The sequence below is a fragment of the Pomacea canaliculata genome, linkage group LG2 (assembly GCF_003073045.1).
Source record: "Pomacea canaliculata isolate SZHN2017 linkage group LG2, ASM307304v1, whole genome shotgun sequence".
NCBI classification, from domain to species: domain Eukaryota; kingdom Metazoa; phylum Mollusca; class Gastropoda; order Architaenioglossa; family Ampullariidae; genus Pomacea; species Pomacea canaliculata.
Genome location: NC_037591.1, coordinates 7,633,878 through 7,647,607, shown reverse-complemented (window position 1 = coordinate 7,647,607; position 13,730 = coordinate 7,633,878). Strand labels below are relative to the sequence as shown.

Below are 13,730 nucleotides of genomic sequence, written 5' to 3'. Positions count from 1 at the left end.
AATTGTATCTTATAAAGTACATTTGTAAATTTTTAAGACTTTTGCACACTTTCGTAAATATCTTGTTTTCAACTTTCTAAATTATTACATTTATAAACAGACTAAAATATTTAAATATATTTGACGTAGAATATTATAATTAATATTTATTGTTGTAATAACATGGAAAGTTAGCTCGTGTTGGTCTAGTGTTACCCAAACTAAACGACCTAGGTGATTACTGTTGATAGCAGATATGAGCACGCGATTCAGTGAAAACAAGTCTAAGATTCGTTTCACTCTGGAACTGAAAGTTTGGTTATTGAGGTATATAAAACACATTTAATCGTAAGATTGAGTGATTTTATGTTAGTGTTACAAATTATCGTTCAGTTCGCTTTCATTATAAATAAATACGTTTTTATGAATGCGCAGTATGACGAAGGCAAAGCCGAAAGGTCACGATTTAAAAGTGAAATTCTGTTTGACGGTTTTATAAAGTCTAATAATGAGATATGTACACCTGTTATGTATCTGTTGGAAAGTAATTATGTTAATGATCGAGATGATTGTTGTGAATACCATCACTTTTAAGTTAAACGGAGATGACGTAGTAACCGACATAAATGGGTAAATATGCCAGACTTGTGAAAATAAAACTAAACAGTCACTCAAACCGCATGGAAGTAGATCCATATATATCGATCCACCTTCTTTGTTTAGATGACTGCTTTGTAAATCAAACATGAAATGCGTGTGGGGGCTTGTATTTTTTTTTAACCGGATATCAGCATTCAATTATAGGAATTCATGCTAACAATTGTTCATATATGTACAGAAAATTAGTAATTTTATTTCAGTATCATAGTATTATTACTGTTTATTTGAATCTTGTAATGCAATCATAAGCTCACAATGAATTGTTATTATTGTAAGTTTTGTATAGAAACTAGGAGAGATAGTAATGTATTTGTATTGTTAGGAGCTAGTTACTCATATGAATTCAATTAGTGTACAACATCAAAAATGTTTAGTTGTCAGAGATATTTTAACTTTAAAACATTATGACAATAATGTTGCAGGAGCCCATTTCAAGCGCTCAGCATTTACTGAGAGGATTTTAGGCAATCTTTTCCACATCTTTACTAGATTGCCAGTAATGTTTCAGTAAGAAAAGAAAGACTATACTTTTGAGTTTTCTGTTCTTGAGAAAAGTAATTTTACACATTAATAGCTAAAGACTTTGTTAGGACAAGAAGAGAACTGCAGAAAATACCCGCTTTTTTTCCTTATAAAATTACATTAGTTGAAGAACAGTTTCAACAATTTTTTTTTTCGGCCATAGATCAATAGTTTTACTCTTTCTGAAAGCCCCACTTTGCCAGGTCACAAATGGAAGTAGTAGCTTCAGGCGTGTCACCTCGAGATTCCCCTGAAGAAGAGGAAGAGGTCAAGGTTGAGGAGGAGGTATTGCCAGATGGTACAATCCATCAAAAAGTTGTTCATGTTTGGCACACAGGATCACGCAGTACTGATGTAGGAACATTTAACGATGCCTGCAGTACACGCTCTGAAATTTTGGAGACTTTTGAGCAACCACCACATGCCCTGGAGAATTCGGAGGATATTGAGGAAGTCATGCCAGATGGGCGGAAGCGAAAACGTTCAATCAAAATGAATTGTCTGGTCCATGCCATCTCCGCCCGTCACGAGGCAATGGATAACAACCAGGTAACATCTGTGGAGAGTTATGATCTGGAGGAAGTAGTTCCAGGCACAGTGACAGCATTTGAAAAGGGCTTGGATTCTGATTACGAAGAAGAGTTGGAACGCAAAAAGGGAGGAGAGGGAAACAAACACAAATCAAGTTCCGAAAAATAAAACAAAGAAAATAAAGAAAATCCCTCATATGTGAAAAAGTAATCTTTATAGCAAATTACTGCAAAGTATTTTTCTTGCTTGTGCTTTAATGCTGACACTTTTAGGCATTTGTGCATGGTAGAATTCTTGAACCAGTATAAAGAGTAATCGCTTTCATACCTCTGGTCCATTCTTTGGAGCATCTCCACCACAGAGACATGTTAAGCTTCATTAATAGGACTTTTGTCACCAGGAGATGCATCATTAATGGATTAAACATTAATTTGTGTCTCTAGTTTCAGCAGAAGCATAACAAACATATTTACACCATTACACTATGTTGCTTTTTCACATTACAGTTCTGAAGACAGTGGTTATTATTGAATCAGACAATGCTGGCTTTGTTACATCAGCTCTTTAAACCATGAACATTTCTGTTATTTGTTCTTTGAAGTTTCATGATGTAAATTTTATGTCGATGAAGTGACTTTCTTGGGGTGCAAAAACTGCGTTGTTAAAATAATTGTTACAATGTTTTGGGAGCAAAGAATGGGAAAGAACTTGGCAGACAGAAGTTTAAAATACCATCCTTTGTAGTAATCAGTCTCATGCAGTGTGCCACTTGACATACTTGTGAAACAATTTGATCCCAGTGTTTTATGTTGCCATCATCAATCACTGTGCCTTTCAAGAAATAATGTAACGTGCTTGTACTTTTCTTCAGGTTGTTAACTACCATTTTTTCACTGTAGTGACTAGAGTGTTAAGACAAAGAAGCCAGCCTTACATTTATTTTAAGAAAATCTTCTCATAAAATAAGTGGGATGAATAATTTTAATTCAGTATGATGCACTTGTGACTTATATAAGCAATGCTTAGTAAAAAATGCAGTGAGAAGAGATGATCTAAAGCTAAATCTTGAAAGCTCTACCACCAAATGAGATGTACTGGGAGGTAGTGAAAAGACAGAAAAGACTTAGAACAAATTGGAAAAAGGCTTGGGTGAAAAGAAAAGAACAGAGGTTCATAAATTTGGCTACATAATGTGGAAAGTCTGATGACAGGTGAAATTACAGAAAAAAGTTTGATATTTCTTTGTGTTGCCAGGAAATTTAGTAAGGATTTTTATTATGACAAAACTCACAATTCTTTATTTTGAACTCATGAGACATCTACACCCAGCTCTCTCTCTCTCTCTCTGTTTTCTTTATTTCAAGTGTTGTAAGTTACGCTTTAAAAGTTTTCTGATTATGTTTGCACTTTATTCATTCCAATGACTCTTATTACAACATGACTGACAAAGAGCACTTTGTCAGGTGTGTTTATTATTTGAGGAATAGCTTAAAGTTCTCATGTTCATATCCCTTATTTCTTAAAATGTTTAGTAGCAGCAAGAATAATTTTGAATGACAAATTGATGAGAGTAAAATTATTATCTTACATCATAAGATAAATCAATGCGAATATACTGGCCCTATGATAATTATAACCAATGAAAGAACTCCTTATACACTCCAATCAAAGAGATATGGTCAGAATTATAATGGTTTAGGCATGAAAGTGGATCAGCCATGTGCTTAGATGAGAGTGAAAACAGCACTTTTCAAAACACCTGAAGCAAAAGGAAGACCAAAGACAGCTTGGTGCCAAACAGCTAAAGCAGAGATAGGAGTTGTGAACATGTAAAGCACCTTAAGAGCGCCTAAGGCAGGCAAGCATTGAGCCCTACATGCCAAGATGTATAAGGAACGAATGTATGGATAAATGCAGAAGTAAATTTGACAGCATTTTGTTTTGCATCAAAAGTTAAATCAGAAGCATTATCAGCTATGTTATGATTTTGTTTTAGTGTGCCACATATATTTTGTTATTGTACTTGGAACATCAATCTGTATAATGTAGTGTGTGTGTTTTCAAGAAGCCAGTAGCTGCAGATTGATTTTTGAAACAAAATTAAGTTTTCATGAAACTTCGAGATAAAAGATGCACTTGTCAGTTGAAATGCTGGAGCATAATGATTTTGCTCAGTGACATATTTTGGGCTTTTAAAAACTGTGATACAGCCTGAAAATGTGCTTGCAGCTACACAAGTCAATGCAATTTAGGTACCCACCAAAACTGTTGTGTTTGAAAGCATGAAAACAGTAAGTTGCATAACTTGAATTTTTTTCCCCAAAAAATAAATGACGACATCCAAGTAGAGTTCTTTGGGAAGGAGGTTATTGTGTGTGTTGGGGTTGGGGTGGGGGATATTGGGGGAACTGTGACAGTTCTGCATTGTTTAGCCTTTTCATCTAGATGTAATACCCAGGATATGTTCAGGGGCTAGAAGGCTATTCTTTAGCCCTTTTTAGGGTCTGAGGGAGTATTTTATATTAGAAACTTCTCCAGAAGTAAGAATACAATGTAGTTAAGCTGTTGTATATTTATTTAGATTGCTGATCACTGTTTCTTGAAGACTGATAGAACAGCTGCAATAGTGAATATATTATTCATTTCAGGAGCATAAAATAAGAGAAGCACTTTTTTTGCAGGGAGGGGATTAGAGGTAAGGGACAGGTGGTTGGAGCTCTGCATATGTTCGGAACTGCATTAAGTACAGTCAGTAGCATTTTGTGCCATATTTTAAATTGAATTTTTTTTACATTTTCATTACTTTTTTTTTTTGGAATATGCTCACCTCCACTTGTTTTCTTTTAGCTGCTAGTACCACAGGAATAATTGGGAGTGGCAGGGGTGGATTTTTGAGATGGCGAGAAACATTTGTATACGCTGCTGATCTCTTCCTCTAGTAAAAGAGGAGTCTTGTCTTTAATGGCTTGGGCACTTTACAAGTTGAGATGAATTTTTGCTTGTTTACAGTTGACTGAACTTAGAGGAGAGTCATGACAGTTTATTGTTTGTTGTATGGCAGAAGTGTATTTATTAAATTATTACTTAAAAGTTTAATCTAGTATTAAACAATCAAGAGCACAGAAGATGTGTACATCAGAGATTAGTAATTTCTGAAAAGTGTGCAGTAACGAGACAAACATTGCTTATTTACACATGTATATGGAATCTGTGGACAAGAATAACCTTTATAGTCTGGTGTATCTATGATCTACTATTTTAGGATATATTTGGTTTTCAGCTTTATGTAAAGCTAACTCGGATACCTCGGAAAAGGATATGAATAGTCATAACATTTATTTTTATATGCTTATTTGAATGACAATCTCCTTGTCAGTGTGTGTGTGCATGCGCAAAAGAGCGCATAGAAATACATTCCTCAAGATCAATATGCTTGTGCTTGCTTTTAAAGTATCTGTCCATTCAAATAGCTAAAATGTTTTTATTTACAGCTGTTTTAAGCAAAATCACAATTTTGGTTTACTTTTTGGCAGTAATTGCTTACAAGACATTCCAGTTGCTTTGTTTTACTCTTTCATTTATTTAGTCTAGAACATATTTGTGCTTTTTTGAAGTACAGTGATGTCTGGACATTAAAGTTTGAGATTTGTTACCATTAAACTGTAGTTTGTTCTAAATGTGATTCAGAAAATCTAGTTGTTACAATTCAAAATTGCAAGAATATTTATATTACATTTAATGTTTCAAAATTTGCCTTTAACTTCATAATTTACTTCTGTTGCTGACAGGTTTAGCTAAATACTTCTCACATGAAGTTTGCAAATCATAAAGTCTTGTTTTTTAAAAAATTTTTGTACTCACTACTCAGTTCTTTTCACGTGCACACACACAATATTAAACAGCTGCTCAGATTGTCCCACTGTTTGTTTTTTTTAATTGAAAACACATTAACATCTTGAGGATATTGATACAGGTGAATGTGTAAACAAATGCATGGGCACACAGACTTTGAATAGTTAGAAAAAAACTTAGTTCACAGATACATTTGTATAGTTGAACTGTTTTACTCAGGTTTAACGTGATTATTGTTAAATGGAGACAGCAATATTTTCAGATTTGCATTTGACATTAAGTGATGATGATCAGAATCAGAGCAGACGATTTAAGGGATCAATGTCATCAAAGCTGCACTTTCCTGTTACTTGAAAAAGACCTTGGCCAAATCCTGCCTGGAAAAAAAAGACATTGCATTGGCCTTTACTTGAGTTAAATGGAGATTCTGAGAGGAGAGGAGGTGTGTATATGTATGCAGCTTTCACACAAACTAAAGATATCTGTGCAAAAAGTTTTGAAAGAGATCAGTACTATGATTATTTGTTACCTGTGTGCTGAATAATTTTTCTTGAGGCAAAGGAAGACCATGATTAACAGAAGTAGGACTGAAGATGCCTAGACCAAATGGGTCACTCACTGCTGGAATGTTGATTTTGGCAGGAGCAGCAAACGGGTTTAGTGACGTATTGTACCCTGTTATAGATTTTAAATATCTGAAATATCATAATCAGTCTAGTATTTGTGGAAAGTTTGTCCAATTTTAGGTGAAAAATCTCAATCAGCATGCCAAAAGGTCAACATAAAAGGAGAACTAGAAGCCTGAATGCCAAATGTGTAAATGTGAATTGAAGTATATTGGGGTTCTTCACCCTAATCCAGAAAGTGCTTAAGTACCCAGAAAGTGCTTAAGTACCTCAGAAATCTATTCCAAGGCTGAAAGCAAAGCATGGATTACCATTTCAACATCCTCTCAAAAGCTACATTTCACACATTTGCTGATTCTGTAAACAAGGTTTTTATCAGGCTGCACTGTTCGACAACTATCTATACTAACTGATAATTTATTAACATAACTGTTTAGATAGATTGATCCTGTGACTACAAGTAGCTAGCAGCTCCTGATGTCTACCTCACATGAACACTAGACTTTTACCTGAGGCCTTTGCAGTAACTGACTGACCAGTTCCCCAAGTGTTTACCGCCTTCATAACATTTGAAGCTGTTTGTGTTGGCTGATGGATTGCAGAGAGTTGACCAGTTCCCCAAATGTTTCCATTGCTCGTAACATTTGCAATTGTTTGTGTTGGTAGGGGGTCGCAGGCTGTTGTTTTGGTGATGGACAGACCAGTTCCCCAGATTTCTCCAGCACTTATGACATTTGGAGCTGTTTGTGCTGGCAGGGCGGTTTTAGAGTGTTGTTCCATGACTGACCGACCAGTTCCCCACACATCTTCAATGTTAGCATTTTGAGTTAGTAGATCTGCATATAAGAAAGTATAGTTAATGCTCATATACCTCCACCCTGATAGTGAGAAGCTGATAATGTTCTTTGCAAACTTTATCGTGAAAAATGGCTATCCCACCCCCCACCCATATTAAGCCCTTCATGCTTCACAAAATAGGTTTAAAAAAATTTCAAATGAATAAGATTATTAGTTTGAAACTGAACATACAACACCATGAAATCGTTCTAAGCATTTTATAATCTGACAGTCTTACCAGCAGAATTTAGAGGCTGGCTGGAAACAGAATACCCAGCTGATGTTTGTAGTGTAGGAAGGTCAAAGATCAGATCTTCCAATGGTCTACCAGCTAGTGGCTGATCTTGAGCTGAGGACTAAAAGTAACAGAGAATGGTAGTGATATTTGGATGCTGCTATGCATGACACTGAATAAAACACTTAAGGGAACAACTAGTGAAACACAACATTTTCATGAAGTGATTTAGACAAGAATCAAACAGCCCAAGTTTTTTTTTTTGTCAGCTTTTTTAAATAACCTGTCTCACAAATGTGAGATGTGTAACTATTTCACATCATCTGTAATGTGAGGGCTTAATTTTAAAGCTTATAGACATTCCATGTTTAAATTCCGACGATATGTATTCTATTTGATATTTCACTTGTGTACCTGATTTTCTTTGATATTTATAACTCCATCCTCATCACTGTCATCATCCTCCTCTCTTCTGGCCTCTGCATCTTCTGATGTTGCTTTGTTAAAGATGATTGACGAAACAGACGAGAGACTTGACAACTGATGTTGTGACAAAAGAAGGAAATATAGACTTTAGGAGAATCAAAGAGGATTTTGGTGCTCATTGTGTACACAGTAAACCTGTTGAAACTGATAACTCTTTCAGGTAACTGGGAACTGTTTTTGAATGCGAGCTCAAATGGAATTTAAACATCAAACACATTGTTAATCATGGCCAACAAAGAATGTACCTTCTAGGTAAGCTTAGTAGTTTTCCAGTTATTCAAGCAATCTTAGGCCATTTCTACCAGTTGTTTATTAAATCTTTTATCTTTTTCATTTGTATGCTGGTTTCACAACCTCTCTGTCCATGATAGGAACAGTCTGAACAGTACATCTGTTGTAAGATAATTGGTATCAAACATAGGGATTTAGCTTATTTCTGTGATCAACAAATAGTAAGGAAATCATCACGCATTTTGTCAATACCTGAACATGTATTAACGAGAGAATTTCTATTATTAAGCTCAGGTAAACCTTATTCCATGCCAATATGTAAAAGTAACAGACAAATGAAATCGTTTTTGGTATCTGCGGTCCAACTGCTCAACCTCATATGAAGTGTAAGTGGTGTGTGTGATATGTAGGTGCGCACATGATTATTTTTGATGCAAGTTTGTTGTTTGTTTTATATTTTATACATATATAATTGTCACTTCTTTTTGTCATTGTTAATATTTTTCATTTTGACATCATTTAACGCTGCACCTTGCAACGAACTTTATTCTTACTTTTACTTGTAACTAGAGCACCTGCCCATGTTCAAATTGTCCACTGGGACAAATAAAGTTGATCATAGTCACTGACCAACAGTGTAGGGAATACAATCCTTTTTTTTCTTCTGGAGGGCCAGGAGACGATGATGTCAAAAGAAAACATAAGGGAAAATAGCCTTTTATTATTCAGTATCTGAAGTAACAACTGAGTATAATTAAAATGATTTATAAATGCCATTGTTATTAAAGAATTAAAAAAAATAAATGTCTCTATTCTTTCCATAAAAAAAGAGATTTGCTCGTACGGCTTGGCAGCGACACAGATTGCGGCTGATGGACTGAGTTGATGTGAAATTTTCCAGCAACCGGTCCTTGCGACCTTCTGTTCCACAGTTGAGTGGACTAACTACCAACTGTAGCTCTTACTATAGTTCTTCAGACTGCTAAACAAGTTGATGAAAGGCAGGGGTCTGACCTGATATGTTTTCATGTATTGTTCCAACTCGCAGCAGTCCTTTATTTTTCCCAGCTCCTCCACTCGTCTTTTGAGGGCCTCGTTCTCGACCTGCAGCTGGTGTACCTAACCACACAAATATTGTAAAGCTAGTAGATGATGATGTCAACAAATTCAATTATTTCCTATACTCAAAGCAGCGTGCGCAAAACAAAAACAACCCCTCCTTCCCTCATCAAAATTGAATGGCATTCATGAGAGATTGAGGATCCAGTGCATTCAAACTATTACCATTTGTTGTAGCTCGATCCATTTCTCCTTGTAGTCGGTGTCGCTGGCACCAGAACCAGCGTCAAGGAACCTCCTGTAGGCTGTGTCAAAGGCCTGTCCCACTTTCAAAGCCATCTCCGCCGCCTGCAGGAAGTCATATTCGCGAGTGTTATGGACAGGGTACATAGTATAACACATATTTTGTTAATATTTACAAATCACTTTCATCCACTCTCATACACACTCAAAACTGGTTCTAACACACCACCTCCCGGTTTTCATCACAACAAAGCTCTTCGTCAACTATTGAGTGAAGCCGAAAATCTAGTTTAGAATTTCAGCTTACACTTTCCGCACCATGTTAAGTGATTACAACATTTCTACTTACGACTTTGCCACTTTTGAATATATAACAGTAATATTTATTGCCGTCTCTCTCTCGGGCGATAAACGTAAACAGCTCTCTGTCAGATTTATCTTCTGCACAGAAGGATATTCTGTGCAGTGGGTACTGGTTCATAGTCCTCTGTCAAAAGAAAAAAAAATGCATTGGATGATGCCAATAGTTGTACCTCAAGTCTGACAGTTTTTCTAACATATTAAAAATCGATTTAAGAACAAATTTTTATTACTTTAATAAATTTTCTTACATCTGTAAGTTCTTCAGTTACGTAAAGATGCCTTGGGTAAGGTAAAAAATTATCTTAACATGTTCTGTATCGATTGTGTTCGATTCTTTACCCAAGGAAGGCATCGGAAACTCAACAAGAAGAAAGGCAATTTTATGTAGAAAAAGCTTGGAACAAAAGTAAACCAGAAATGCAAGCTCTGCTTTTGTTTATTGGGAAAAGCTCACCTTTGATCGAGGATCTTGGATGGTGATGCCGTCTGTAGAAATAATCAGGTCCAACTTAGGCGATTTTTGGCCTTCTGCTCGCTTTATATGCTTGTTGAACTGCAATCATGCAGAGGCTGAATGAAGATTACTGAGTAAAAGCATAATGTGCTTCGAATTTGATGATCATTGTGTTTTTCCCAGTACATAAGGCGGCACATGAAATGTCGGGAAGCATATCTGCATTGCATTTGAAGAAAGAGATGGGGTGGGACAGAAGAGAGAAGTTTCTTCCACAACAAACCTGCATATTATATATAGAATTACAAACAGAATGATGCTGTTATTACTCGTGTAATATATTCGCATCATTATCATCAATTATAACATCATCTTCTTTGCCCCCAGGGGAGCATAGGGCCGCAACTACTCCATGCCATCGGACCCTGTTCTTGACGTCCCTTTCCAGTTGGGACCATGTCATGCCAGGTGCCTCCGCCTCGCTGTGGTCCGATCTCCTCCATAAATAACATCATCAACAACAACATTTATAAAGTGTATTTCTCCTGTGTATATGCGAGTTCAATGCGCTGTGCACAAGAGACTACAAATAAAACCAAAAGGAATAAAGTAAGAACAGCAGCAAAAGAGATGTTGCAAAATATTTACTTCAAGCGAAAATTCTTAAAAAGATATAGCCCAGGAATATGTACAAACCTGCTAGAAACATCCACTCGTGCTGATGAATAATAATTTCTTTCTTAACAAGGAGCAACATCAGACAATGCCAGAACACATCATGGACTCACGTACTGAAGATCTGGATCAAGGACTGACCGAGTGAAGACAAGACGGAAGGAATGAAAGGCGAGGGGTGTGAAAAACAAAACAAAACAAAACAAAAAACAACAAGTGGAAAGTCTATAAAGAGAAACAAGTAAAGGCCAACAAACCTGCATTTTTCGAACTGCATCTTTCACCATCTCCGTGCCTTTGGGCTGTTCAACCAGATATTCACCTAAATACTGAGAGATAAGAGCATTATGTTAGCTCAGGCTGACCACCACACTGAGAAGGGGGATCCTTATGGTTTGTATGCACTCTCTATTCTATTCCCCAAAGACATCTGCACACGCACGCACGCACCCACACACACACATACACACTGATGTGGGCGGGGGAGGATCGAGGTAGTGAGATGATTACCTTTACTCGATAGGAATGCCCTTTCTGCAATTCTTCTGAACTAACGGCGCATTGCTTGGTTTCTGTAGAGAAATTGAAATAATTCTAGGAACACAAAATAATTACAACACGAAGAGATGTGGCAACATGTATACATGGACTAGACCGTAGATTTTTTTTTTAAGCTATTAAAAGAATTTTTTTAATAAAATTTGAGACAATTCCTTTACAAGTCCTCTACACTCCGTTATCTGTTTTACCTGGCTTGGCACCGCCGACGACATTACACGCCGAGGTTACTGTCTCCGTCTTCTCTTCGTCCGGGCTGCACTGATCGTCAGGGTTGGCGCCGGCGGCGTTGACGGGGACAACATCCACGGTGGCCAGCTTGGGGATGACGCGAGGTTGTCGGGATGGAGGCGGGGGTGGACGAAGCGTTAGCGAGGGCTCTGGGGTTTTGGCGGCTCTGCGAGTTCCAGTCTGAATGACCTTCCGTGGTCCTTCATCTTCATCGCCGATCAGTAAGCAGTCCTTTGCCACCTTGATCGAAGCCATTTTTTTGTACTTCTAACGGATGACCTGTGACCCCGATCGTTATAGAACGAACCTTCTTTGGTAAAAGAAGCAGCGGGCTGTGGTATGCTGAGTATTTTCTTCTGGTGTCAGCAGGGGTCTTGAACACTGAAATATCCAGAAGCATAAATTGGTTGCAGTTTTTTTTTTCCTTCGATTTCCTCTTCCTCCTCCTCCTCCTCTCTCTATCTCGCACACACACAAACATCGCCAGCCCTCTGCATTGGTGTGGCATCAAGCGACAACTAAGTACCCCCGACGGTGACCCCTGCATCCTTCCCTGCTTCCCCAATCCCCAAACTGATCTCCACCTGGTAGTCATTGCAATTTGCGGTAAACTGTTGGTGAAGGATGCATGGATTCCACTTGACAGCTTATGCCCTAAAGCCATAACTTTAAAAAAAAAGTTTCTCACAGATACATGAGAAATAAAATACAATGTTTTACAATGTAAAATAAACATATAACCTTAAGGTAACAGTAATTTAATAATACATCCATCTGCAAAAACAAGCCATCCAAAAACATTGTATAATCTTACACAACAAAACATGTTTAAGCCAGTATGTGTTTTTTTCACATCTCACACAGTTCAAGCACAGACACCATATAGCAGGTGCCTTGGATCCCTTGATAGGCATAATTTTACTAACACAATAGACGTACGTTCATTAGATGCTCATAAAAATACCATATTGTCCTTCCAGTCTAAAAGAATTGCAACTCAGCGCTGTTTCTTCATCTTTACCTTGACAGAAATTAAAAAGCCTGCCATAACATTCCCTGCCTCGCTAGGAACAAATTCACAAGAAAGCGAGGTGGTCTGTCTGGCTTGTCAACTCCCCTCGCGGACATCACAAGACCCCAAATGTATCAATGATGCCAGGAGAACACAACATACTGTACTTACCTCTGCTCCTTGTCACCACACACCTGTCACCTTCGCTGTCGGCCGGACTACTAACACAAAGCAAGTCCCGTGAATCGCTCTTCGGCTGGTAAATCCAACACTGACCCCTGACCTTTTTTTGCCAGTTCAACGCTGTTCTAAATTTCGGACGGCTGGCGAAGAGGTTGCAGTTCTTTGCGAAAATCAGATGAGTTCTTACCTCCGAACCTAACTCCTGGATGTTCATGTACCCCACCAATGGTAACAGAGGTTCTGGGTTTGTATGTTTCGGGTTTTCAAACAACGCCCCCTATTATTCAGTGGTCCGTGACAAAATTTCGTCTGGTCAAGCTCGCCTTCCTTCTGGACGTCTAGGCATAAGTCTGATTAGCGAAACATAAGAGGAAAGTTTATAGTGCCTAAGACTACAGACCTTTCAGAAAATATTTGAATATTGTATGAACAGTTTACTGTTGTACAAAGACTTTATAATCTCTGATGTTGATGAGTCCACGTTTCGTTTCGTGTACCGGGTTAAAATACAAAAGAAACTACCAAAAGTAAAACTACAGCGGTGTGATGCTATTGTAGTTAAAGAAGTAACAAAAATGGATCGTGCAAAATATATATATATTTTATCAATTATCAGAAATTGGCTATCAGCCGAAATAAAAAGCTGGGACGACCGATGGAGGTCAGCTATGGGTCAAAGTGACTACAGTTCAGTGGCGTCATGGCTACTACGTAATTACGGGTACTTTCAACGCCCACCGAATGATTCGGGTCACTGCCCACGAGAGGAACGTGAATAACGCAACCGACGAACTAAGTTTACTTCATAGTTCTTATATAAAATATACAGTGTTTTCGGACTTTCAGATTTTACTCCTGTTTTTAACTTTAATGTGGTTAACATTTAGACAGCAGCACTTGTTCCAGTGACAGTTCGAACTTCCTGAGATGAAACAAATTCGCAAAAGGTCAGAACTGATACAAAAAAAGGTGTGTGCGCGCTAGCACGAGAGA

General features: G+C 37.5%; 1 protein-coding gene and 1 long non-coding RNA gene across 4 annotated transcripts; one reads left to right on the top strand and one right to left on the bottom strand.

Annotated features, from left to right (window-relative positions):
• The first annotated feature begins 177 nt into the window (after positions 1-177).
• Positions 178-5,352, top strand: LOC112556828. Its single transcript, XR_003097830.1, has 2 exons — positions 178-306; positions 1,062-5,352. It is a non-coding gene; the product is annotated as an uncharacterized LOC112556828 (long non-coding RNA).
• On the bottom strand, positions 4,495-12,844 carry LOC112556827 (PTB domain-containing adapter protein ced-6-like). Of its 3 annotated transcripts, none has more exons than XM_025226203.1 (13): positions 12,726-12,844; positions 11,503-11,923; positions 11,264-11,325; positions 11,011-11,082; positions 10,079-10,177; positions 9,611-9,748; positions 9,244-9,366; positions 8,974-9,078; positions 7,657-7,782; positions 7,246-7,363; positions 6,680-7,006; positions 6,074-6,219; positions 4,495-5,921 (listed from the first exon to the last, which is right to left on the bottom strand). In XM_025226203.1, the coding sequence occupies exons 2-13, from the start codon at positions 11,795-11,797 to the stop codon at positions 5,841-5,843; spliced, it is 1,692 nt and encodes a 563-aa protein (XP_025081988.1). In that variant the 5' UTR covers positions 11,798-11,923; positions 12,726-12,844; the 3' UTR covers positions 4,495-5,840. The 3 variants fall into 3 exon arrangements, with proteins under 3 accessions (XP_025081988.1, XP_025081989.1, XP_025081990.1); XM_025226204.1 differs by having other exon boundaries at positions 12,564-12,824; XM_025226205.1 differs by lacking the exon at positions 12,726-12,844 and having other exon boundaries at positions 11,503-12,008.
• Between the last annotated feature and the right edge of the window lie 886 nt (positions 12,845-13,730).

Excerpts from the sequence above, each read along its gene's own strand:
- LOC112556827 (XM_025226203.1), bottom strand. The coding sequence starts at position 11,797 with ATGGCTTCGATCAAGGTGGCAAAGGACTGCTTACTGATCGGCGATGAA. Across the intron at positions 11,083-11,263 it reads GGCATTCCTATCGAGTAAAG|TATTTAGGTGAATATCTGGT; the intron begins GTAATCATCTCA and ends CTTATCTCTCAG. Across the intron at positions 9,079-9,243 it reads GGATCGAGCTACAACAAATG|GTACACCAGCTGCAGGTCGA; the intron begins GTAATAGTTTGA and ends TTGTGTGGTTAG.